This window comes from Entelurus aequoreus, linkage group LG21, assembly GCF_033978785.1.
Source record: "Entelurus aequoreus isolate RoL-2023_Sb linkage group LG21, RoL_Eaeq_v1.1, whole genome shotgun sequence".
Lineage (NCBI taxonomy): Eukaryota > Metazoa > Chordata > Actinopteri > Syngnathiformes > Syngnathidae > Entelurus > Entelurus aequoreus.
In genome coordinates this window covers 3,476,544-3,504,144 of record NC_084751.1, presented here as the reverse complement: position 1 = coordinate 3,504,144, position 27,601 = coordinate 3,476,544, and the positions used below count along the sequence as shown (strand labels likewise).

At 40.1% G+C, this 27,601-nt stretch overlaps 2 protein-coding genes and 3 long non-coding RNA genes across 6 annotated transcripts in view; 4 read left to right on the top strand and 1 right to left on the bottom strand.

Moving 5' to 3' along the window:
- LOC133639111 (mediator of RNA polymerase II transcription subunit 13-like) overlaps positions 1–14,949 on the bottom strand; it is a 333,705-nt gene extending 318,756 nt beyond the window's left edge. For both annotated transcript variants that reach the window (XM_062032256.1, XM_062032257.1), the window contains exon 1: positions 13,816–14,949. In XM_062032256.1, coding sequence (XP_061888240.1) covers positions 13,816–13,887 — 72 coding nt within the window. In that variant the 5' untranslated portion in view covers positions 13,888–14,949. The remainder of the gene's footprint in view (positions 1–13,815) is intronic.
- LOC133638838 (uncharacterized) lies at positions 3,736–11,526 on the top strand. The gene is made up of 10 exons (XR_009823692.1): positions 3,736–4,035; positions 9,363–9,430; positions 9,532–9,606; positions 9,694–9,761; positions 9,855–9,932; positions 10,013–10,250; positions 10,331–10,889; positions 10,968–11,205; positions 11,286–11,353; positions 11,447–11,526. It is a non-coding gene; the product is annotated as an uncharacterized LOC133638838 (long non-coding RNA).
- LOC133638839 (uncharacterized) lies at positions 11,763–12,427 on the top strand. The gene is made up of 3 exons (XR_009823693.1): positions 11,763–11,843; positions 11,924–12,156; positions 12,237–12,427. It is a non-coding gene; the product is annotated as an uncharacterized LOC133638839 (long non-coding RNA).
- On the top strand, positions 12,713–13,310 carry LOC133638514 (uncharacterized). The gene is made up of 4 exons (XR_009823638.1): positions 12,713–12,781; positions 12,862–12,929; positions 13,049–13,094; positions 13,175–13,310. It is a non-coding gene; the product is annotated as an uncharacterized LOC133638514 (long non-coding RNA).
- A 4,064-nt stretch (positions 14,950–19,013) lies between the features above and the next one.
- The window catches only part of lman2la (lectin, mannose-binding 2-like a), a 71,735-nt gene continuing 63,147 nt past the window's right edge, over positions 19,014–27,601 (top strand). The window contains exons 1-3 of the mRNA XM_062032260.1: positions 19,014–19,770; positions 21,719–21,789; positions 25,543–25,573. The gene's annotated coding sequence lies outside the window, so the exon portion shown is untranslated. The remainder of the gene's footprint in view (positions 19,771–21,718; positions 21,790–25,542; positions 25,574–27,601) is intronic.

Sequence of the window (27,601 nt, the reverse complement as noted above, 5' to 3'; positions counted from 1 at the left end):
ATATATATATATATATATATATATATATTTAGTTTTTTACGTCACCCTTTTATTGTATTAATTAATTGATTATATCAGTGTTTTTTCACCAGCTCAGAAAAAACTTGTCTCTCCAACTACCACAATAATGACCAACATTAAAATACAATAGCGCAGTAGGCCTAAGTATGCATTAAAAACAAGGGAGAGGTTTTATTTAAAAGGTATATTTTGCCATGGGGGGAAGCATGACTTTGTGGGTAGAGCAGCCTTACCACAAAACTTGAGGGTTGCTTCCGTCAGTCTACCCCAGGGCAGCTGTGGCCACAAATGTAGCTTACCACCACCAGGTGTGAATGTGGAGTGAATGCATGATGGGTTCTCACTTCTCTGTGAGGAAAACGCTATATAAATCTAATCTATTATTATTATTATTTAATATATTTGGCCACTGTAACATTACACACAGTTTGAACGGTAACACTGTGTTTCAATCTAGGAAATAACACTGTATTTTAATCAAATGATTCTTTGCTGTACACGTACCACAGTTTGAGAATCACTGGATTAGATCACAATATTTGTGGGGAAAATATTATAATATAATATCTGTTGTGGGGCCAATAGATTTGACTTATTCATTGCCATACATTTCTTTCCAGCAGCATTTTTTATTTTCTGATGTAGGTATTCCATATTGTCGTTCCAGGCCACTTCACTTGCGTTGTCAGCACGTTTCACTTCCGTTGTCGCCACTGTAAGGGACATTCCCTTACAGTGTCTGCATCCTGCAGTTGGATCTACTTGTTTTCTGTACACGGCCATTTTGAAGAGGCGGGAACCTTTATATCTAATCCTGCACATCCTGCTTTAACATTTCTGACTTGTTTATTTCCACAATTGTCGTACTTTTCGCTGGTCAGAGCTGTGTCAGACTGTCTTAGCGACCACTTTGTGTTATCAGAAACGCTTTAAATGTGTCCAAATGCTTGACAACCGCCAAGAGCTAGCATTTTAGCCAGATAGCTAGCATTAGCATTATTAGCGTGGCGTTTTTCTGTGCTTTTCGCTCGGCTTTTAGGTGTCGAGTAGTCATAAAGCTTGAAGAAAAGCATATGACCTGACACGTAGAAGTCACTTGGCAAATGTTCAACTCTTTGAAGTAAGAAATGTGTTTCGCAGTTTTGCACACCTGTTGTGTGAGGTGGCCGCTTCGAAGTCTGAGTGTTGGGAAGGCTCCATGGTGAAGAGTGAAGAGTTTATGAGGAGGTAAACACGATTTTCCCCAAACAAATGTTCCTTCTCCTCACGATGACAGCATTTCAGTCACATTATGTCAATTTCCACGTTTCATATTAGAATTTGTCTAATACGAACACACACGAACCATGTAAGGTTACATCTCTAGAGCAGTGTTTTTCATACTAGTGTGCCGTGAGGTACGGTCTGGTGTGCTGTGGGAGTAGGGCTGAGCGATATGGCCTTTTTTTAATATCTCAATATTTTTAGGCCATATCGCGATACACGATATATATCTTGATATTTTGCCTTAGCCTTGAATGAACACTTGATGCATATAATCACAGCAGTATGATGATTCTATGTGTCTACATTAAAACATTCTTGTTCATACTGCATTAATATATGCTCATTTTAAACTTTCATGCAGAGAGGGAAATCACAATTAAGTCAATTGACCAAAACTGTATTTATTAAACAGTTATTAAGCAGTGGCACAAACATTCATGTCATTTCAAAACAGAAAGTGCAAAATTGTCAGTCATTTTAAAACAAGCTGTTAGTGCACTTTTGTGCATGATGTCACTAAGATGACATATAACAACACTAAATTAAAGTGCACTTTTTGTACAGAACGCCACTACAATAGTTTACAACAAATAAAGTGCACTTTTGTGCATGATGTCACACAAGATATTTCAATAACTGTCAAATAAAAATTAGCTGCTTAATAGGAAATCAAATTGTGTATGTCCTTCGCTATGTGGTAGGTTCCTGCGGACGTTATCTCCTTTTGTTGTTGACATTTTTTTTCATACGGTGTTGATCTGGAAATGTTTGCCTCGGCATTTTGATGGTGTGGGCGTGTGGCACCGAACGGAGATGTTGACATGCGGAGTAAGCACTCTTCATTCTCTAGCAGGTGACTTTTCAAATGATGCTACATATTAGCAGTAATGCTACTTTTTGTAGCAATGCTTTTTCCCCACACTTGACAAATTACGGTTGTCTGTTCGACATATTCCCACTTGAAGCCAAACTACCGCCAGACGATGGACCACCTTCTGTTTTTCTTGGGAATTAATTATTCCTTCATTTGTTACCAGATTCGCACCTTCTTTCTCTCGTATTACCACTCGCACCACTCCGCTAGCATCACAGCTAACGTTACCCATGCTGCTACCTCTCTGCTCCGCGAGGGCGTATACGTATGTGACGTATGACGTGACAGTATGTGACGTATGTAAGAAGGTGCGCTTGCTGTCTGTGAGAAGGACAGACAAGAAAGAGTGGGAAGAGCCTGTAGTGTAATGCCCCGCAGCTAAAAGCAACTGCGTGAGAACGTATACTCGAATATCACGATATAGTCATTTTCTATATCGCACAGAGACAAACCCGCGATATATTGAGTATATCGATATATCGCTCAGCCCTATGTGGGAGATTATGTAATTTCACCTATTTGGGTTAAAAATAGAGATGTCCGATAATATCGGACTGCCGATATTATCGGCCGATAAATGCTTTGAAATTATCGGTATCGGTTTCAAAAAGTAAAATTTGTGACTTTTTAAAACGCCGCTGTGCGGAGTGGTACACGGACGTAGGGAGAAATACAGAGCAGTTGCGTCTCCCAGTCATACTTGCCAACCCTCCCGATTTTCCCGGGAGACTCCCGAATTTCAGTGCTCCTCCCGAAAATCTCCCGGGGCAACCATTCTCCCGAATTTCTCCCGATTTCCACCCAGACAACAATATCGGGGGCGTGCCTTAAAGGCACTGCCTTTGCGTGCCGGCCCAGTCACATAATATCTACGGCTTTTCACAAACACAATTGAATGCAAGGCATACTTGGTCAACAGCCATACAGGTCACACCGAGGGTGGCCGTATAAACAACTTTGACACTGTTACAAATATGCGCCACACTGTGAACCCACACCAAACAAGAATGACAAACACATTCCGGGAGAACATCCGCACCGTAACACAACATAAACACAACAGAACAAAGACCCAGAACCCCTTGCAGCACTAACTCTTCCAGGACGCTACAATATACACCCCCCGCTATCCCCAACCCCGCCCACCTCAACGTCCTCATGCTCTCTCAGGGAGAGCATGTCCCAAATTCCAAGCTGCTGTTTTGAGGCATGTTAAAAAAAAAAAAGCACTTTGTGACTTCAACAATAAATATGGCAGTGCCATGTTGGCATTTTTTTCCATAACTTGAGTTGATTTATTTTGGAAAACCTTGTTACATTGTTTAATGCATCCAGCGGGGCATCACAACAAAATAAGGCATAATAATGTGTTAATTCCACGACTGTATATATCGGTATTGGTTGATATCGGAATCGGTAATTAAGAGTTGGACAATATCGGAATATCGGATATCGGCAAAAAAGCCATTATCAGACATCTCTAGTATTTAGTACAAGCCTGTGCAGTTATGTTTATAATGTGACAGTCACTCCCTGAGAATTCCTGTATTAGTCCAAGAACCCATTCACTTTCAGCGCAACCTTTTTTAAAGTCCCTAATTTTGTCGTACAAAACACAAAAATTAAATATTTGCTTGTTTGTAGTGTAAACTGCTTTTCTGTAGTTTTCTGTTATTCTTTACCTCCTTCTTGTCAGAGTGCACGCTGCTGATTGCAGAAACTGCTGCCCACACACACACAAAAACCAACACCCCAGTTAACTTTTTAAAGGCATGTCTTGTATATTAGATATTGCAGGGGTGTCCAGTCATGCGAAGAGTGAACCAGCGCTGTGTCATGAGGGAGAAGCCTTCAGAGATGCTATCACCACATTGGTAAGTCACAGCTAAGGAATTCAAAACATAGTTAGACTTATTTCATCCTGACTGTTCCTGTCTTTGGGATGGGTCGTGACTAATCCTCCTACTGATTCATTCTTGACCTGGTAGTCCCAAATTCAAATGCATTACTAAGCCTGGGCCAATAACACATTTTGCTCGACAATATATATTCACCTACAAACTATTGCCGATAAACAAGGTAATTGCCAGTAAAAAAATTTAGATCTAATTAACCACTGATGTAATGATAATACATAACAATAATAATGCAAGGATACCCTTTCAAATGCAATAAACTTGTATTTCTCATATATTTAAACTATATTTAAACTTGTAAATACCAAGTTAAAAGATAAAATATACTCTGTAAGCAAAATTTTGGGGTGGCGGACCCTAAATATACACAACCAAAACAATAAATAAAATATGTTAAATAAATTTTTATTGTGATATTGTTTAATGTGCTCAAAAAGTACTCACACATAGACTAAATCTTTTAACCAGGTTGTATTTTTTAAATGACTAACTAAAGAGCCACACAATATATTTTCCTGGCAGATGAAACAACAAATGTTGTTCTGGCTTCATAAGAGCCATATTGTTTTTATTTGTGTTTATATATATTTGTCTTCTTCTATTTTAATGTGTAAATGTTTTAGAATGATTTTAAAAAACCCAAAACCAGTGAAGTTGGCACGTTGTGTAATTTGTAAATAAAAACAGAATACTATGATTTGCAAATCCCTTTCAACTTATATTAAATTGAATAGACTGCAAAGACAAGATATTTAATGTTAGAACTGGGAAACTTAAATTTTTTTGGGCAAATAATCATTAACTTTGAATTTTAATGGCAGCAACACATTGCAAAAAAGTTGTCACAGGGGCATTTTTACCACTGTGTTACATGGCCTTTCCTTTTAACAACACTCAATAAACGTTTGGGAACTGAGGAGACAAATTTTTGAAGCTTTTCAGGTGGAATTCTTTCCCATTCTTGCTTGATGTACAGTTTAAGTTGTTCAACAGTCCTTTGGGGTATTTTACGCTTCATTTTGCGCCACACACTTTCAATGGGAGACAGGTCTGGAATACAGGCAGGCCAGTCTAGTACCCGCACTCTTTTACTATGAAGTCACGCTGTTGCAACACGTGGCTTGGCATTGTCTTGCTGAAATAAGCAGGGGCGTCCATGATAACGTTGCTTGGATGGCAACATATGTTGCTCCAAAACCTGTATGTACCTTTCAGCATTAATGGTGCCTTCACAGATGTGTAAGGTACCCATGCCTTGGGCGCTAATACACCCCCATACCATCACAGATGCTGGCTTTTGAACTTTACGCCTATAACAATCTGGATAGTTATTTTCCTCTTTTGGTCCGGAGGACACGACGTCCACAGTTTCCAAAAAACAATTTGAAATGTGGACTCGTCAGACCACAGAACACTTTTCCACTTTGTATCAGTCCATCTTTGATGAGCTCAGGCCCAGCGAAGCCGACTGCGTTTCTGGGTGTTGTTGATAAACGGTTTTCGCCTTGCATAGGAGAGTTTTAACTTACACATACAGATGTAGCAACCAACTGTAGTTACTGACAGTGGGTTTCTGAAGTGTTCCTGAGCCCATGTGGTGATATCCTTTACACACTGATGTCGCTTGTTGATGCAGTACAGCCTGAGGGATCGAAGGTCACAGGCTTAGCTGCTTACGTGCAGTGATTTCTCCAGATTCTCTGAACCCTTTGATGATATTACGGACCGTAGATGGTGAAATCCCTAAATTCCTTGAAATAGCTGGTTGAGAAAGGTTTTTCTTAAACTGTTCAACAATTTGCTCACGCATTTGTTGACAAAGTGGTGACCCTCGCCCCATCCTTGTTTGTGAATGACTGAGCATTTCATGGAATCTACTTTTATACCCAATCATGGCACCCACCTGTTCCCAATTGGCCTGTTCACCTGTGGGATGTTCCAAATAAGTGTTTGATGCGCATTCCTCAACTTTATCAGTATTTATTGCCACCTTTCCCAACTTCTTTGTCACGTGTTGCTGGCATCAAATTCTAAAGTTAATGATTATTTGCAAAAAAAAAAATGTTTATCAGTTTGAACATCAAATATGTTGTCTTTGTAGCATATTCAACTGAATATGGGTTGAAAATGATTTGCAAATCATTGTATTCCGTTTATATTTACATCTAACACAATTTCCCAACTCATATGGAAACGGGGTTTGTATTAATAGTTTGGACAAAACAATACAACTGGTCAGCAGCTAAATTAGGAGACTTGGTAACCCGTTTTGAAATGGTTCTATTATCATTTATTTACCAAATAAAATGTTATGATATCAATTGTTATCACAGGAGGCTGAAATAGCTACATTTTAAATGTAACTTAGATATTGAGTTTCACTATATAAAAGCGCTTTGAGTCACTAAGAGAAAAAGCGCTATATAAATGTATTTCACTTCACTTCACAAAACAGTGATCGCTCTGGTAACCCGTAACAACTCATGCACATGGCGGTTATCGAAGCTGGCAAACTTAGTGACTTCATTTTCATTTCTTGTCCGGTTAATTGACGTATGTCTCATCTGCTCCTCTATGCATTGCGTAATTTCAGCTTGGTTGTGACTTGCAGGTTTGCACGATCACCCAGAAAAAAAACAACAAAAAAAAGCCCTCGGGACCTCAGTGTTGTTGTCTGGACTCCAGTCTCCTGCATGCCTTTCCACTTGGCTGCTCCCAGGGAGCAGGACAGTTAGCACGCTGCTTCTTTCTCTCCAAAAAAAAAAAATACATCACACCCACCACCTGAATTACGTTCCGCCAAAATCGCACACATTTCACCCAAAATGAAGCACTATCCAGTACCCGGCTAACGTGCCCCCCACCGTGCGTGGCGCTCCCTGTCAAAATTGTTATCAGCCAATCTTACTGAGGGCAACATTAACATTTTATCAGCTTTTATCTGAAAGGTTGATGTGAGGAGAGAGTAGGAGGAGGAGGAGTGAAAAGCTTTTGACTGCTCCTCGGCTCCCACAATCCTCTCTGATTTATGAGCTGGTAAGCCGTTTGTGTAGCTTGACACATTACAATATTGAAGATGAGGAAATCATTATGCCTGGGAGAAATATTTGACAGAGGCAGGCGCCACTCCACATTGTGCGGTGAAATGATTATTTAAAGGGAGGGGAGTGATGCGAGACTATGTGTGCTTAAATAGTGCTTACCTGCAAAGAAAGCTGCTTAAACAATTGCATTTGCATCATTAACGGGGTTGTTTTTGCTCCGCTACAACTGCTTTTAACTTTGCACGCTCTTTTTTTCTTCTTCCCAAGTGTAAAGGATAATTTATTGATGAAGATCTTGGAGTACAGTAAATATTTTCCCCCCCTCATCTAAATAAATACAAATAATAGTTGCACGAGAGAACATGATTATATTCAAACAAATACAGTGTGTTGTTACTTAGGGTTGTTTTTGATAGATTGGAACAAGGTATGCAAAATATCAACAACACCCCTGAGTATGATGCAATACAGTTCTATAACCATTGTGAAGGAGTACCTAACTATCATACATTGTCAGTGTTTTGCATGGTTGACGATTATTTGCAGTACCAGGGGGCCATTAAAGGAAGGGACACCCCTAAGAGACACCAATGTGTAAGGTGTCGGAGTATTTTGATTTGTGTTGTGTGCATCAAAATATTCTGTAGTGTATGCACAGAAACAAAGCCCAAGCAAAAACATCAAAGCCATGTCTTATTCAGTTTGGCAGGGTTGTAGTTGAGATGTTTGCGATACCGGGGGCACACGAATAGAGGGGACACTCCCAAGACGTCACGTGTAAGGTATTTGTGTAGTAGTGTGCATCAAATAATATTCGGTATACACAAAAACAAAAACACAAGCAATAATAATATTAAAGCCATGTCTGTTGTCTTCAGTTTTGCAGGGTTGTAGCTGAGTTTTTCTCAGTACTGGGGACCTACAATTGGAAGGGCACCCCCAAGACACCATGATGTAAGGTGTCGGATTATTTACATTTGTGTAGTTTGCATCAAAATATTCAGTATAATATACAAAATAAAAACAAAGCACAGGCAATAATAATATCAAAGCAAAGTCGGTTCTCTTCAGTTTTAAGGGTTGTAGCTTGAGTTTTTTGCAGTACTGAGGGTCTAGAGATAGAGGGGACACCCCATGACATCATGATGTAAGGTATTTGTTTAGTGTGCTTCAAAATATTCTGTATTGTATACACAAAAACAAAGCACAGGCAAAAATATCAACAGCATGTATGTTTTCTTCTGTTTTTTAAGGCTAAGAGTATCTTTCAGTAATAGAGGGGACACCCCAAGACATCAAGATGTAAGGGGTTTGTGTAGTCTGCCTCAAAATATTCTGGATTGTACACACAAAAACAGAGCACAGGCAATAATATCAAAACCATGTCTTTTTTTCTTCAGTTTTCCAGGGTTGTAGCTGAGGGTTTTTTCCAATACTGGGTCTTATAAACAGAGGGGACAAGACACCAAGACACCATGATGTAAGATATTTGTGTAGTGTGCGTGCTTTAAAGTATTCTGTAATGTACACACGAAAACAAAGCACAAGCAAAAAATATCAAAGGCATGTCTGTTTTCTTCAGCTTTTAAGGGTTGTAGCTTGAGTATTTTTCAGTAATAGAGGGGGCACCCCAAGACATCAAGATGTAAGGGGTTTGTGTAGGCTGCCTGAAAATATTCAATGTTTATCCATCAATGTTTATTTATATAACCCTAAATCACAAGTGTCTCAAAGGGCTGCACAAGCCACAACGACATCCTCGGTTCAGAGCCCACATAAGGGCAAGGAAAAACTCACAACCCAGTGGGATGTCAAAATTATATAATTAATTATATAAATATTCTGGATTGTACACACAAAAACAGAGCACAAGCAATAATATCAAAACAATGTCTTTTTTCTTCAGTTTTCTAGGGTTGTAGCTGAGGTTTTTTTCCAATACTAGGGGATTACATACAGAGGGGACACCCCAAGACAACATGATGTAAGGTATTTGTTTAGTGTGCGTCAAAGTATTCTGTATTGTAGCCAAGAAAACAAAGCACAAGCAAAAATATCTAAGGCATGTCTGTTTTCTTCAGTTTTTAAGGGTTGTAGCTTGAGTAGTTTTCAGTAATAGAGGGGGCACCCCAAGACATCAAGATGTAAGGGGTTTGTGTAGTCTGCCTCAAAATATTCTGGATTGTACACACACAAACAGAGCACGAGCAATAATATCAAAACCGTGTCTTTTTTCTTCAGTTTTCTAGGGTTGTAGCTGAGGTTTCTTTTCGCTCACAAACAGAGGGGACACCCCAAGACACCACAATGTAAGGTATTTGTGTCGTGTGCGTCAAAATATTCTGTATTGTATACACAAAAACAAAGCACAAACAATATACAGTATCAAAGCCATGTCTGTTTTCTTCAGTTTTCTGGGGTTGTAGCTAACTTTTGCAGAATTGGGGGCCTACAAATGGCAGGTACACCCCCAGGACATCAAGATGTAAGGTGTAAAATTATTCTGAATTGTTTATTGTTCATAAAAACACAACACACTGATTTACATCAAAGCCATATCTGTTTTTGTCAGGTTTTGCCGGGCTGTACCTTAGTTTTTGTGGAACCAGGGAACCCATGAAGGGGAAGGGACACTCCCAGGTATTTGTGTAGTGTGCATCACAACATTACGTATTGTACACACAAAAACAAAACACAAGCTATAACATCAAAGCCATGTTTGGTTTTCTTCAGTTTTGCCGGCTTGTAGCTTGTATTTTTTGCAGTACGGGAGGCCTACAAATGGAAGGGACACCCCCAAGACACCATGATGTAGGCTGTCAATTTCTTCAGAATTGTTTATAAAAACTTGACACACTTATTTACATCAAAGCCATGTCTGTTTTTGTCAGGTTTTGCCGGGCTGTACCTTAGTTTTTGTGGAACCAGGGAACCCATGAAGGGGAAGGGACACTCCCAGGTATATGTGTAGTGTGCATCACTACATTCCGTATTGTACACACAAAAACAAAACACAAGCTATAACATCAAAAGCCATGTTTGGTTTTCTTCAGTTTTGCCGGCTTGTAGCTTGTTTTTTGCAGTAAGTTAGGCCTACAAATGGAAGGGACACCCCCAAGACACCATGATGTAAGATGTTCATTTCATCAGAATTGTTTATAAAAACTTAACACACTTATTTACATCAAAGCCATGTCTGTATTTGTCAGGTTTTGCCGGGCTGTACCTTAGTTTTTGTGGAACCAGGGAACCCATGAAGGGGAAGGGACACTCCCAGCTATTTGTGTAGTGTGCATCACAACATTCCGTGTTGTAAACACAAAAACAAAACACAAACTATAATATCAAAGCCATGTTTGGTTTTCTTCAGTTTTGCCGGCTTGTAGCTAGTTTTTTTTTTGCCGTACGGGAGACCTACAAATGGAAGGGACACCCCCATGACACCATGATGTAGGCTGTCAATTTCTTCAGAATTGTTTATAAAAACTTGACACACTTATTTACATCAAAGCCATGTCTGTATTTGTCAGGTTTTGTCGGGCTGTACCTTAGTTTTTGTGGAACCAGGGAACCCATGAAGGGGAAGGGACACTCCCAGCTATTTGTGTAGTGTGCATCACAACATTCCGTATTGTACACACAAAAACAAAACACGAGTTATAACCTCAAAAGCCATGTTTGGTTTTCTTCAGTTTTGCCGGCTTGTAGCTTGTTTTTTGCAGTAAGTTAGGCCTACAAATGGAAGGGACACCCCCAAGACACCATGATGTAAGGTGTTGATTTCATCAGGATTGTTTATAAAAACAACACACTTATTTACATCAAACCCATGTCTGTTTTTGTCAGGTTTTGCCGGGCTGTACCTTAGTTTTTGTGGAACCAGGGAACCCATGAAGGGGAAGGGACACTCCCAGCTATTTGTGTAGTGTGCATCACAACATTCCGTATTGTACACACAAAAACAAAACACGAGTTATAACATCAAAAGCCATGTTTGGTTTTCTTCAGTTTTGCCGGCTTGTAGCTTGTTTTTTGCAGTACGTTAGGCCTACAAATGGAAGGGACACCCCCAAGACACCATGATGTAAGGTGTTGATTTCATCAGGATTGTTTATAAAAACTTAACACACTTATTTACATCAAAGCCATGTCTGTTTTTGTCAGGTTTTGCCGGGCTGTACCTTAGTTTGTGTGGAACCAGGGAACCCATGAAGGGGAAGGGACACTCCCAGGTATATGTGTAGTGTGCATCACAACATTCCGTTTTGTACACACAAAAACAAAACACAAGCTATAACATGAAAGCCATGTTTGGTTTTCTTCAGTTTTGCCGGCTTGTAGCTAGTTTTTTTTGCAGTACGGGAGACCTACAAATGGAAGGGACACCCCCAAGACACCATGATGTAAGGTGTCAATTTCATCAGAATTGTTTATAAAAAAGTAACACACTTATTTACATCAAAGCCATGTCTGTTTTTGTCAGGTTTTGCCGGGCTGTACCTTAGTTTTTGTGGTACCAGGGAACCCATGAAGGGGAAGGGACACTCCCAGGTATTTGTGTAGTGTGCATCACAACATTCCGTATTGTACACACAAAAACAAAACGCGAGCTATAACATTAAAGCCATGTTTGGTTTTCTTCAGTTTTGCCGGCTTGCAGCTAGTGTTTTTTGCAGTACGGTAGGCCTAAAAATGGAAGGTACACCCCCAAGACACCATCATGTAAGATGTCAATTTCTTCAGAATTGTTTATAAAAACTTGACACACTTATTTACATCAAAGCCATGTCTGTTTTTGTCAGGTTTTGCCGGGCTGTACCTTAGTTTTTGTGGAACCAGGGAACCCATGAAGGGGAAGGGACACTCCCAGGTATTTGTGTAGTGTGCATCACAGCATTCCGTATTGTACACACAAAAACAAAACACGAGCTATAACATCAAAAGCCATGTTTGGTTTTCTTCAGTTTTGTAGCTAGTTTTTTTTTGCAGTACAGTAGGCCTACAAATGGAAGGGACACCTCCAAGACACCATGATGTAAGGTGTCAATTTCTTCAGAATTGTTTATAAAAACTTAACACACTTATTTACATCAAAGCCATGTCTGTTGTTTTCAGGTTTTGCCAGGCTGTACCTTAGTTTGTGTGGAACCAGGGAACCCATGAAGGGGAAGGGACACTCCCAGGTATTTGTGTAGTGTGCATCACAACATTCCGTATTGCACACACAAAAACAAAACACGAGCTATAACATCAAAAGCCATGTTTGGTTTTCTTCAGTTTTGTAGCTAGTTTTTTTTGCAGTACAGTAGGCCTACAAATGGAAGGGACACCTCCAAGACACCATGATGTAAGGTGTCAATTTCTTCAGAATTGTTTATAAAAACTTAACACACTTATTTACATCAAAGCCATGTCTGTTGTTTTCAGGTTTTGCCAGGCTGTACCTTAGTTTGTGTGGAACCAGGGAACCCATGAAGGGGAAGGGACACTCCCAGGTATTTGTGTAGTGTGCATCACAACATTCCGTATTGCACACACAAAAACAAAACACGAGCTATAACATCAAAAGCCATGTTTGGTTTTCTTCAGTTTTGTAGCTAGTTTTTTTTTGCAGTACAGTAGGCCTACAAATGGAAGGGACACCTCCAAGACACCATGATGTAAGGTGTCAATTTCTTCAGAATTGTTTATAAAAACTTAACACACTTATTTACATCAAAGCCATGTCTGTTTTTTTCAGGTTTTGCCAGGCTGTACCTTAGTTTGTGTGGAACCAGGGAACCCATGAAGGGGAAGGGACACTCCCAGGTATTTGTGTAGTGTGCATCACAACATTCCGTATTGTACACACAAAAACAAAACACGAGCTATAACATCAAAAGCCATGTTTGGTTTTCTTCAGTTTTGTAGCTAGTTTTTTTTTGCAGTACAGTAGGCCTACAAATGGAAGGGACACCTCCAAGACACCATGATGTAAGGTGTCAATTTCTTCAGAATTGTTTATAAAAACTTAACACACTTATTTACATCAAAGCCATGTCTGTTTTTGTCAGGTTTTGCCGGGCTGTACCTTAGTTTGTGTGGAACCAGGGAACCCATGAATGGGGAAGGGACACTCCCAGGTATATGTGTAGTGTGCATCACAACATTCCGTTTTGTACACACAAAAACAAAACACAAGCTATAACATCAAAAGCCATGTTTGGTTTTCTTCAGTTTTGTAGCTAGTTTTTTTTTAAGTACAGTAGGCCTACACATGGAAGGGACACCTCCAAGACACCATGATGTAAGGTGTCAATTTCTTCAGAATTGTTTATAAAAACATAACCCACTAATTTACAGAAAAGCCATGTCTGTTTTTGTGGTACCAGGGATCTGTTAAGGGGAAGCGACAACCCCAGTGCACCATGCTGTCCGGTCTCAAAAGATTTAAATGTGTGCATTGATTGAAAAAACATTTAAAAAAGTAAAATGACCCCCCCAAAGAATGACAATTTAAAATATATATACATTATGGTATGGTTTATCAAATAAGAATTCACTTGAAACAGCGCAAATAAAAAACAAAAGCTTTTTTATTTATATTTAAAAGATTATTAAAATGGAATTAAATGTTCTGTATTGAAAATTACCATAAAAGCAATGTGTGCTGTTGTTGTTGTTTTTTTTAAGATATAGAGGAAGGGTGTCCTACCAGAGAGAAGATGTTGGAGTGGCAGTCCTCAAGGCTTGCCCCGTTAGCCACCCAGTTCGTCGTTGTCGTCATAATGGTCCCAGTTTTGGCTCCTCAGCGTTAGGCATGTCCAAATCCAATATCAACACCCCACGCCAAATAAAGGGGGTCCCGTCCGTCCGGAGTGGGTCCACTCCACACACACACACACACACACGCACGCAGAATACACACAAAAGGTAGGCTAGAAACCTCACCAGAGGTCCAGATAAATCGGAGAAAGGCTGCCTTTTAGTAGCAAATGGGCGTATTCAGAGTGAAGAATGAGCCCATGATCGAATGCAAAGTGAGAATAAATCCACGCGGGGATCAAAACACGATCCCAATCCAGGTCAGGCGGACACATCCACGCCATTTAGAGAAGATCAGCCTGAGATGAAGATCATAATGATAATCATAATAATAATCCATGGCTGCAAAAACCACACACACGCGCGATTTAAAAAAAAAAAAAAAACACACAACAAAAAACTCCAAACTTCTTCCACGCTCGGGAAAAAAAAGTGGGGTATTCCACGCGTGCGATTGTCTCTCACAATCCCATGCAGTACTTGCTGTAGTTTACGAGAAATTGCACGGAGCTATTAATAGCCGCCTTTCTTAGCACAGCCGCACAATGTAACCCAGCCAGGAATGTATGTTGTTTCTTTTTTTTTTTTAATCTCTCTGTTGCTTTCAGGATTTTTTTTTTTTGTTCCACGCCTCCCCCCCACCCCCTTTACCCACAAAAAAAACAAAAAAACAATCCTAATTCCTTTCGTGGCGTGGCGGCGCGAGCAGAGAATCCACGATCGGAGGAGATAGAAGTCTTCTCTTTTTTACTCCCCACAGGAGCAGCAGGAGGAGGAGGCGGCGGCGGCGGAGGAGGAGGAGGAGGAGGAGGAGGAGGGACGCCACAAGCAGGCTTCTGTGTGAGTGTGTGAAAAAAATCCTTCCTTCCTTTCAGTTTTGTATGATTACGACACGTCCTCTTGCGGTCGCACACATGCATGGAAGCCGAGCGAGACAGACGGAGAGAGAGAGAGAGAGAGAAAGAGAAAGAAAGAGTGCACCGATTTCTCGCACAAAGGCGATATTGCAGTTCCGTGCAGCTTTGCGTGGATTCGGCGCTGTGTGCTCATGTCATTGAGGTTGGTAAATATAAGAAGTGGTGGAATGGGGTGTGCGCGCGCACACGCAAAGACAACCTCTCGCTCTGTCTCTCTCTCTCTCTCTTCCCCCCCCCCCCCCCCCCCCCCCCACACACACACACGCATTGTAATGGCGGTCGTCGTGCAACAAGACACCCACTCCTCCCCTCCGCTCGAAGTGTGCACACATCTCGCCTGCGCCCATTACCGACTCCATTATATTATTAATATTCCGCATCCACATGTTTACATAATGCACGTTAGAGCCAGTGTTCTTTTCAACCACTGTGCCGTGAGATACAGTCTTTTGTGCCGTGGGAGATGATGTAATTCATACTTGCCAACCTTGAGACCTCCAATTTCGGGAGGTGTGTGTGTTGGGAGGGGGGGCGTGGCTAAAGGCGTGGTTAAGAGGAGAGTATATTTACAGCTAGAATACACCAAATCAAGTATTTCATATATATATATATAATATATATATGTATGAAATACTTGACTTTCAGTGAATTCTAGCTATATATATATATATATATTTTTTTTTTTATCATCCATCCATCCATCCATCTTCTTCCGCTTATCCGAGGTCGGGTCGCGGGGGCAGCAGCTTAAACAGGGAAGCCCAGACTTCCCTCTCCCCAGCCACTTCGTCCAGCTCCTCCCGAGGGATCCCGAGACGTTCCCAACGTGTCCTGGGTCTTCCCCGTGGCCTCCTACCGGTCGGACGTGCCCTAAACACCTCCCTAGGGAGGCGATCTAGCTCCTCTCGATGTTGGGGGAGCAGCGGCTTTACTTTGAGCTCCCCCCGGATGGCAGAGCTTCTCACCCTATCTCTAAGGGAGAGCCCCGCCACCCGGCGGAGGAAACTCATTTCGGCCGCTTGTACCCGTGATCTTGTCCTTTCGGTCATAACCCAAAGCTCATGACCATAGGTGAGGATGGGAACGTAGCTCGACCGGTAAATTGAGAGCTTTGCCTTCCGGCTCAGCTCCTTCTTCACCACAACAGATCGATACAGCGTCCGCATTACTGAAGACGCCGCACCGATCCGCCTGTCGATCTCACGATCCACTCTTCCCTCACTCGTGAACAAGACTCTGAGGTACTTGAACTCCTCCACTTGGGGCAGGGTCTCCTCCGCAACCCGGAGATGGCACTCCACCCTTATCCGGGCGAGAACCATGGATTTGGACTTGGAGGTGCTGATTCTCATCCCAGTCGCTTCACACTCAGCTGCGAACCGATCCAGCGAGAGCTGAAGATCCTGGCCAGATGAAGCCATCAGGACCACATCATCTGCAAAAAGCAGAGACCTAATCCTGCAGCCACCAAACCAGATCCCCTCAACGCCTTGACTGCGCCTAGAAATTCTGTCCATAAAAGTTATGAACAGAATCGGTGACAAAGGGCAGCCTTGGCGGAGTCCAACCCTCACTGGAAACGTGTCCGACTTACTGCCGGCAATGCGGACCAAACTCTGGCACTGATCATACAGAGAGTGGACCGCCACAATCAGACAGTCCGATACCCCATACTCTCTGAGCACTCCCCACAGGACTTCCCGAGGGACACGGTCGAATGCCTTCTCTAAGTCATTTTTTTTATTATATATATAAATAAAAGACATACTTGAATTTCAGTGTTCTGCAGGCTATCCAGTAGGTGGCAGTATTGTCCTGTTTAAGAGTGTCACAACATTGCGGTTTACGGCAGACGAACTGATTTACGGTAGACTAAACGTGACTGCTGTTGTTGTGTGTTGTTACCACGCTGGGAGGACGTTAATGAAACTGCCTAACAATAAACCCACATAAGAAACCAAGAACTCTCTCTCCTTGTTGTGCACTCTACTCTCTAAAAGCCGTAGATGTTATGACGTCATTGGGCAGGCAAGCTGCTGGGAAAGCGGACGTGAGAACGGCTGTCCCCACTCAGGTCCGCATTGAGCTGCAGGGGGCGTGGCCTCCAGCTCTGGCTGAATACCGGGAGTTTGTCGGGAGAAAATCTCTGCCGGGAGGTTGTCGGTAGAGGCGCTGAATACCGGGATTCTCCCGCTAAAAACGGGAGGGTTGGCAAGTATGATGTAATTTCACCTCAATATTTTTTGCAAAACAGTAATTATAATATTTTTAAAAAAATGTATATTATGTTTATAATCTCAGGAAATATGTCCCTGGAGACATGAGGACTTTGAATATGACCAACGTATGATCCTGTAACGACTTGGTATCAGATTGATACCGAAATGTGTGGTATCATCCAAAACTAATGTATTGATTGATTGATTGAGACTTGTATTAGTATATTGCACAGTACAGTACATATTCCGCACAATTGACCACTAAATGGTAACACCCGAATAAGTTCAACTTGTTTAAGTCGGGGTCCACTTAAATTCTGATCTCTCTCTCTCTCTCTCTCTCTATGTCCACTACTTGCTGTACATATCCTACCAAGTCAGACCTACACTGTTCCAATATCCATTTCTCTGTTCTCAATTGTTGATGACTGATGATAACAACCAAACTTAACCCCCCCCCCTCCCCCTCCACACCCCGGATTGTAAATAATGTAAATAATTAAATGTGATTATCTTGTGTGATGACTGTATTATGATGATAGTATATATCTGATAGTATATATTTGTATCATGAATCAATTTAAGTGGACCCCGACTTAAACAAGTTGAAAAACTTATCCGGGTGTTACCATTTAGTGGTCAATTGTACGGAATATGTACTCCACTGTGCAACCTACTAATAAAAGTCTCAATCAATCAATCAATCGATACCGAAATTTGTGGTATCATCCAAAACTAATTTATTGATTGATTGATTGAAACTTGTATTAGTAGATTGCACGGTACAGTACATATTCCGTACAATTGACCACTAAATGGTAACACCCGAATAAGTTTTTCAACTTGTTTAAGTCGGGGTCCACTAAAATTGATTCATGATACAGATATATACTATCATCATAATACAGTCATCACACAAGATAATCATCAGAGTATATACATTGAATTATTTACATTATTTACAATCTGGGGTGTGGGATGTGGGGGAGGAGGGGTTAGGTTTGGTTGATATCAACACTTCAGTCATCAACAATTGCATCATCAGAGAGATGGACATTGAAACAGTGTAGGACTGACTTGGTAGGATATGTACAGAGAGGAGTGAACAAAGTGAGTTCAGAAAGCAGAAGAACAAGTATATACATTTGATTATTTACATATGATTATTTACAATCCGGGGAGGTGGGATGTGGAGGGGGAGGGTGTTAGTCAAGGGTTGAAGTTGTCTGGAGGTGTTCTTTTAGTGTGGTTTTGAAGGAGGATAGAGATGCACTTTCTTTTACACCTGTTGGGAGTGCATTCTATATTGATGTGGCATTCGAGCTGTCCTGGATGAACTGAAATTATTTTTTCCAATCATTTTGGAACTTGCAAGCGTACTTCTTCTTCTTACTCGTCGTCGCCATGTCTCTTCTTCGTTCTTCTGCTTCGTCTCTGTTACGTTTTTGGACATTACTACTTGCCGTAGTTTTGAAGCGATGCATAATGGGAATCCGGATGTTGTGTGTCAGTGTATTAACGTGCCGGCTGGAATAAACACACGCTGAGAAATAGTTCCGTGCCTGCCTACTTTATGGGTTATAGATAAACCTATGGATAACGGACACATATATAATAGTCTCCTTTTCAGGTGAGAGAGGACGCTAAAGGCAGTGCCTTTAAGGCACGCCCCCAATATTGTTGTACGGGTGGAAATCGGGAGAAATTTGAGAGAATTGTTGCCCCGGGAGATTTTCGGGAGGGGCACTGAAATTCGGGAGTCTCCCGGGAAAATCGGGAGGGTTGGCAAGTATGACGTATGATCCTGTAACGACTTGGTATCGGATTGATACCCAAATTTGTGGTATCGTCCAAAACTAATGTAAAATACAAGTATCATCACTGCAGGACGAGGAATAGCTAAACATGCTTCACTACACACCGTGGGTGTCACACCGCGGTGAGGGATGTCTTGTCTTGGTTTTTTTCTGTGTTGTGATTTTCATGTTTTATTTTGAAAAGTAACTCTCCTCTCGTTTCAGGTCACTTGCCCTTCCTTTTGTGTCATCAGTCTGACGTCATCCCTGTTCCCTGATTGTTTCCACCTGTTCCCTATTACTCTCATGTGTCTTATAAGCCCACTCCTTCCTTTGTTCTGTGCCAGATTGTTTCGTTCATTCGTACTTTCCAGCGTCTACGTCCATGTCCATGCCTTGCCTTGTATCCAGTCTATGTTCCATGTTCTTGAATCCCTTCGTGGCTATTTTGAGTTTTCCTTTTTCCTCCTCAGCAGAGTGACTTTTTGTTATTGACTTTATTCAGCCGAAGTGGTAAGTTATTAGTTAAATTCCTCGATTTTTGAGTGACTGTTTTTGTTAAACTTTATTAAATAAGATAGTGTAGAATTTTTCATAGCTGTTGTTTATTCCTCCCGTTGGAGCGTTTTTTGTTTATACATTTTATAGCATTTACTGCGCCAATTATTAGTTCGTCTTTGGTTTTGTGTTTTCCTCCGTTCGGAGTGATTTTCAGTTGTTCCTATTTTTTGGAACCTTTTTTTATCGCGTAGTTTTTTGGTTAATTATAGTATTGTATTCCTTGACTTTGGAGGTGAAAGGAAGCTGCAAAAATAAAAGCCTGTCAAGTTCCCTACTCTGCATCTGAGTCCAATCCTTTTACCAAGTCTTGACAGTGGGAGGATACAACAGCTCACCGGCTGATAAATAAAAGGTAGCGTGCCTGAATGTAAACTAATGCCATGGGTGGATCTCCACCTGACATCCACTGTAATGATACCAAGTACAAGAGTGTATCGAGTCGATACTACTATGATTACGTCAATATTTTTTATCGTCACAAAATCTTTTTTTTAATTTTTTGTAAATGTATATTATGTTTATAAACTCACGAAATATGTCCCTGGACAGATGAGGACTTTGAATATGAACAATGTATGATCCTGTAACTACTTGGTATCAGATTGATACCCAAATTTGTGGTATCGTCCAAAACTAATGTAAAGTATCAAACAACAGTAGAATAAGTGATTATTACATTTTAACAGAAGTGTAGATAGAACATGTTGAAACAGAAAATAACCAGATATTAACAGTAAATGAAAAAGTAGATATCTGGTTTACATATCTACATTTCTGCCAGTGGGTGCTCGGTGTGTGTGTATTAGTGTAGTCCCGATACCAATATTTTGGTACCAGTACCGAAAGTATTTCGGTACTTTTTGGTAATTTTCTAAATAAAGGGGACCACAAAAAATGTCATTATTGGCTTTATTTTAACAAAAAAATCTTACGGTACATTAAACATATGTTTATTATTGCAATTTTGTCCTTAAATAAAATAGTAAACATACTAGACAACTTGTCTTTTAGTAGTAAGTAAGCAAACAAAGGCTCCTAATTTAGTCTGCTGACGTATGCAGTAACATATTGTGTCATTTATCATTCTATTTTTTTGTCAAAATTATTAAGGACAAGTGGTAGAAAATGAATTATTAATTAACAGTTAATGAAAAAGTAGATCAATAATTCATTTTCAAGCAACGTTATCATGGACGCCCCTGCTTATTTCAGCAAGAGAATGCCAACCACGTGTTACAACAGCGTGGCTTCATAGTAAAAGAGTGCAGGTACTAGACTGGCCTGCCTGTAGTCCAGACCTGTCTCCCATTGAAAATGTGTGTTGCAATATGAAGCTTAAAATACCACAACGGAGACCCCGGACTGTTGAACAACCTAAGCTGTACATCAAGCAAGAATGGGAAATAATTCCACCTGAAAAGCTTCAAAAATTGGTCTCCTCAGTTCCCAAACGTTTACTGAGTGTTGTTAAAAGGAAAGGCCATGTAACACAGTGGTAAAAATGCCCCTGTGCCAACTTTTTTGCAATGTGTTGCTGCCATTAAATTCTAAGTTAATGATTATTTGCAACAACAACAAAATAAGTTTCTCAGTTCGAACATTAAATATCTTGTCTTTGCAGTCTATTCAATTGAATATACGTTGAAAATAATTTTCAAATCATTGTATTCTGTTTTTATTTACGAATTACACAACGTGCCAACTTCCCTGGTTTTGGACTTTAGAGTAGTCAGTGTACAGCTTGTATCGCAGCATAGACGTCTGCAGCCATTTTTGTGCGTGCACCTCACAATGAGCATGTGTAAATATTTAGTGTGAGCAATATTCTTGTTCAACACTGCCTTAGACCTCTTGGGCATGGATTTGTTTCCCCCTCTTCCACTCCTCTATTATGGGGATGTTAGACACCTTGCACTCCTCACCTTCCTTCTTCACGCTTGAGGATGTCCCACAGGTGCTCAATTGGATTCAGGTCTGGAGGAGCCACTTAAACTTGGCCACTTCATCACCTTCGGCTTCCTCAGCACAGTGTGTGTGTGCGTGTGTGTGTTTGGGCTCCTTATGTTGGAAAACTGCCATATGGCCCAGGTTCTGCTTTGGAATGTCTCAATGAATGTACAGTAATAAACCACAGCTCCCCCTTGCTGACAGCACTCATGCATCCCAAGACCATGATAACAATTGTTTTTCCTGTATGTGTTGCCAGCTATTTTACACAACAATGGCTGTGTTGATAGTAAATGTAAACTGTTGTACAAGATGTACGGTCACTTCTCTAAAGCATTGTTTCTCAACCATAGGGGCGAGGCCCATTGTTGGGCTGCGAGCTTCCCCGAGAGGGCCGCCAAAAAAAGTCTGTTTCCCGGCTGAGGTCAGTATGGGCTGCCGCGGTACTCAGTTGCAATACACTTTTCCACCACTTGCGGCAGTAATGACAATCTCAAACAAACAGAAGAAGTCTGGAGCAAAAGTCATAGAGAAGTTTTCTGAAGTGCAAAAATTATGACTAAAGTGGAGAAGCTCGAGTTTAATTTGCACTAACATTTTATTGAAAATGTATTTAAGAAACATATATTATAATAATTATTATTTACTATTCATTTAGTTAGAATGTATTCATTTTAGCACTGCGTAATTGTATGTTAATTTATTTTTCAGCTGTGAGCCTCATCTTTTGCAGTATATTTGATTAGTAATTATTTTTGTAATCAGCCTGACGTACAGCAAGCCTTGATAATAATACTGGTGATTAACACATGCTTTCATGTTGTTTGACAAGGATGTAAACCAGAGCTGGGCAAATATTTTGACTGGGGGGCCACATTGAGAGAAAAAAATGTGTCTGGGGGGCCAAGGTGTATGTGTGTATAAATGATATACACACAATTATCTGTAAAAATCTGCTGTACAGTATGTGTGTTGGTGTCCCTTTTTTTTCAGGAACACTAATACCAAAAGTCACAATGTCCGATAGAGTTCTAAAAAAGTTATGACAGACCACCTAAAAAAACGGAATGGAATTTTACAGTTTTTTACTGAATGGGACACCCAAAATGTGCATTAAAATAAAGGCAGTGGGATTTACAATATTAAAGGCCTACTGAAAGCCACTACTACCGACCACGCAGTCTGATAGTTTATATATCAATGATGAAATCTTAACATTGCAACACATGACAATACGGCCGGGTTAACTTATAAAGTGCAATTTTAAATTTCTCGTTAAACTTCCGGTTGAAAACGCCTTTGGATGATGACGTATGCGCGTGACGTAGCCAGTGAAACAGGAGTATCGGTAGCCCATTGAAGTCAATACAAAATAGCTCTGTTTTCATTTCATAATTCCACAGTATTCTGGACATCTGTGTTGGTGAATCTTTTGCAATTTGTTTAATGAACAATGGAGACTGCAAAGAAGAAAGTTGTAGGTGGGATCGGTGTATTAGCGGCTGGCTGTAGCAACACAACAAGGAGGACTTACTTGGATAGCAGACGCGCTAGCCGACGCTAGCCGCCAACCGCATCTGTGATCGGGTGAAGTCCTTCGTCCTTCCGTCGATCGCTGGAACGCAGGTGAGCACGGGTGTTGATGAGCAGATGAGGGCTGGCTGGCGTAGGTGGAGCGCTCATGTTTTTATCATAGCTCTGTGAGGTCCGGTTGCTAAGTTGCTAAGTTAGCTTCAGCGTCGTTAGCAACAGCATTGTTAAGCTTTGCCAGGCTGAGAATTATTAACCGTGTAGTTACATGTACATGGTTTAATAGTATTGTTGATCTTCTGTCTATCCTTCCAGTCAGGGATTTATTTATTTTGTTTCTATCTGCATTTGAGCCAGATGCTATCACGTTAGCTCAGTAGCTAAAGAGCTTCGCCGATGTATTGTCGTGGAGATAAAAGTCACTGTGAATGTCAATTTCGCGTTCTCGACTCTCATTTTCAAGAGGATATAGTATCTGAGGTGGTTTCAAATACAAATCCGTGATCCACAATAGAAAAAGGAGAGAGTGTGGAATCCAATGAGCCAGCTTGTACCTAAGTTACGGTCAGAGCGAAAGAAGATATGTCTTTCACTGCATTCTAGTCCGTCACTCTAACGTTCCTCATCCATGAATCTTTCATCCTCGCTCAAATTAATGGGGTAATCGTCGCTTTCTCGGTCCGAATCGCTCTAGCTGCGTTGAAAACAATAGGAAAATATGAGGAGGCGAACAACTGACTACGTCACGCTACTTCCGGCAGGGGCAAGGCTTTTTTTTAATCAGCGACCAAAAGTTGCGAACTTTATCGTCGTTGTTCTATACTAAATCCTTTAACCAAAATATGGCAATATCGCGAAATGATCAAGTATGACACATAGAATGGATCTGCTATCCCCGTTTGAATAAAAAAACGTCATTTCAGTAGGCCTTTAACTATGAACAATAAAACACTGAATATTAACAACATATGAACATCTTTTACTTCTCAGACCAGCTCCTCCATAGTTGTGTATCTTTTACAATGAAGCAAAACACAACACAAATGTAAAAATCAGGAAAAATATGAATGCAAAGGGTAATAAACATCTACAATTTTGACATATTATCACGTAAAAATGTGCTTCCGCATCTGTTTCAATATGATATATTATCACGTAAAAATGTGCTTCCGCATCTGTTTCTGACACACGCGTTTCGGGCTGGCTGCTTTGTAAACAAACACCACCCAACTCTGTATTGTTCCTCGTCTGAGCTGCTGCGACGTAGATTACCGTAATAACTCCAATATCACTCAAAAGCACAGATTTCGACCATGGAAATACTTTCTGTAGTTCAAGACTTACGGTCATTTAAAAACAGCACTGCACATCATAATGGCGGCAACAGTTTTGATGTTAAAGGTCTAAAAAAAAAAATGATGTAGAAAGTATTGAAAATCTTAACGGGCCGTATTTTGCCCATGTCTGATGTAAACTGTGAGTACTGCAGATTAAACATATTTATTGAATATGATTAAAATCAAGAGTAAAATGACTAATTCAGTGTTAGTATTTAAGTGGGTCCCTCTGTAGTGGAAAAATTGGGCCCCATGTCAAAAAGGTTAAGAACTAGGGATGTCCAATAATATTGGCAGTCCGATATTATTGGCCGATAAATGCTTTAAAATGTAATATCGGAAATTATCGGTATCGGTTTCAAAATTATCGGTATCGGTTTCAAAAAGTAAAGTTTATGACTTTTTAAAACGTAGGGAGAAGTACAGAGCGCCAATAAACCTTAAAGGCACTGCCTTTGCGTGCCGGACCAGTCACATAATATCTACGGCTTTTCACACACACAATTGAATGCAAGCATACTTAGTCAACAGCCATACAGGTCACACTGAGGGTGACCGTATAAACAACTTTAACACTGTTACAAATATGCGCCACACTGTGAACCCACACCAAACAAGAATGACAAACACATTTCGGGAGAATATCAGCACCGTAACACAACATAAACACAACAGAACAAATACCCAGAACCCCTTGCAGCACTAACTCTTCCGGGACGCTACAATATGCACCCCCGCTAACCCCTAACCCCCCAACCCCCACACGTCAACCCCCCCCCCCCCCCCCCCCCGCCCCCCCAACCCCGCCCACCTCAACCTCCTCATGCTCTCTCAGGGAGAGCATGTCCCAAATTCCAAGCTGCTGTTTTGAGGCATGTTAATAAAAATGATGCACTTTGTGACTTCAATAATAAATATGGCAGTGCCATGTTGGCATTTTTTTCCATAACTTGAGTTGATTTATTTTGGAAAACCTTGTTACATTGTTTAATGCATCCAAACAAAATTATGCATAATAATGTGTTAATTCCACGACTGTATATATCGGTATCGGTTGATATCGGAATCGGTAATTAAGAGTTGGACAGTATCGGAATATCGGATATCGGCAAAAAAGCCATTATCGGACATCTCTATTAAGAACCCCTGCTCTAATGTATATACGTGTTTACTTTCTGTAGTATTACCCATGAGAAGGTATATATGTCATAAAAAAGCTTGCTGAAATGTGACTGGTGTACTCACTCTTGTTTATCTACCGAGCAAATCAATTATTGGTACTTCTAGTAATCATAGTCTTTTATTTGCAGGGCCGTTGCATGGACGCCAGAGCTCATAAAGGTAAGTGCATAATTATTTATTGATCAATATATTTTTAGGGAAGGAAAGGCACATTTTGCAGGTAAATTCAGTCCCGTGTTAAATAGCTATAATGAAATTCTCATATAAACTAATAGTCTGGAACAATAAAACCACACACTGACAGAAAAGAGTCAGCGCATCAAACATGTGCGGTGTAATTAATCATTCATTAGGAGCACTTATGATATTGCTTTAGTGTCCGCGTGTTTGGATTATAATGTAAATGGAGTGAGGCTTACATGATGCTTCTGTACACGCTAACACTGCATTTAGCTCACATCAATTAGGCCCAAAATGGACTGATTATCATCATGTTTATACATGTAAAATATGTCTAAATATGCATGACTCTATCAGGGTTGGTGTTTTACACCTGTGTTTATTTATTCATTCTATGTAACCTCTTTATTTATTTCTATTACATCCATGAGTATAAATTAGTACATTACTTATCCATGACCCTAAAGAGGACAAGCGGTGTAGAAAATGAATGACTTCATATTTAAACGTATTATTTTTGTATTCAATATTTGCATATACTTTATTTACGTGTGTGTGTGTATTATTCTATGTTTATTATATACATGTATTTTTTTTATTATTATTTAAATATGTGTAATGTTATTTTTATAAATAATAATATATTACATTTATATAGCATTTTGTTCTAGACTCTCAAAGCACTTCACAGTGACAACTGAGAGCCTACAAGTAATTCACTCCATAATTCACACATATATATCTTTATATACAGTACAGGCCAAACGTTTGGACACACCTTCTCCTCATTCAATACGTTTTCTTTATTTTCATGACTATTTACATTGTAGATTGTCCCTGAAGGCATCTTAAACTATGAATGAACACATGTAGAGTTATGTACTTAACAAACAAAAAAAGGTGAAATACCTGAAAACATGTTTTATATTCTAGTTTCTTCAAAATAGCCACCCTTTGCTCTGATTACTGCTTTGCACACTCATGGCATTCTCTTCATGAGCTTCAAGAGGTAGTCACCTGAAATGGTTTTCACTTCACAGGTGTCATAGTTTGGATGTCTTCAGTGACAATCTACAATGTAAGTAGTCATGGAAATAAAGAAAATGCATTGAAATGAGAAGGTGTGTCCAAACTTTTGGCCTGTACTATACATTTATATATATTTCTTACTATAATTAATAAATAATTCAATAAATTTAAAAATATAATTTTTTACACTTTTTTCTATCCATATTCTTTTATCTTGTAACACTTCTTTTTGTCTTTTATTCGTTACTACATTTCCTCTTTGCATAAGCTATCTGTTGTATCTATTGTCACACATTATTTATTATTAATTTTCCCGGTTAGAAAATGGTAGGAGGTGATGGACTCAAACACGGGAGGTAAACAAACTCACCGAGGGGTAGCGAGGGTGAATAGGCTCTGCTTCTTCCTACTCCTTTTCAGAAAAGGCGAAGTGTGCAAATGTAAACATGATCTAACTTTGGGTAACACTTTAGTATGGGGAACATATTCACCATTAATTAGTTGCTTATTAACATGCAAATTAGTAACATATTGGCTCAAAATTAGTCATTATTAAGTACTTATTAATGCCTTTTTCTGCATGGCCTTATTATACAACCAGTAAGCCGGTGACACTTTAGTATGGGGAACATATTCACCATTACTAACCCTAACCCCAAGGCTAACCCTAACCCTCTAACCCTAACCAAATAACCCTAACCAAATAACTTTAAATTAAGTCTTTGTTACTTAGAACAGTGTTTTTCATCCTTTTTTGAGCCAAGGCACATTTTCTGCATTGAAAAAATCCACATCACCAGCAGAAATCACTAAAAAACGAAACTCAGTTGACAGTAAAAAGTCCTTGTCGCAATTGTTGGATATGACTTTAAACCATAACCAAGCATGCATTGCTATAGCCTTTGTCTCAAAGTAGGTGTACTGTCACCACCTGTCACATCACGCCGTATGAGTTTGTTGCTGTTTTCCTGTGTGTAG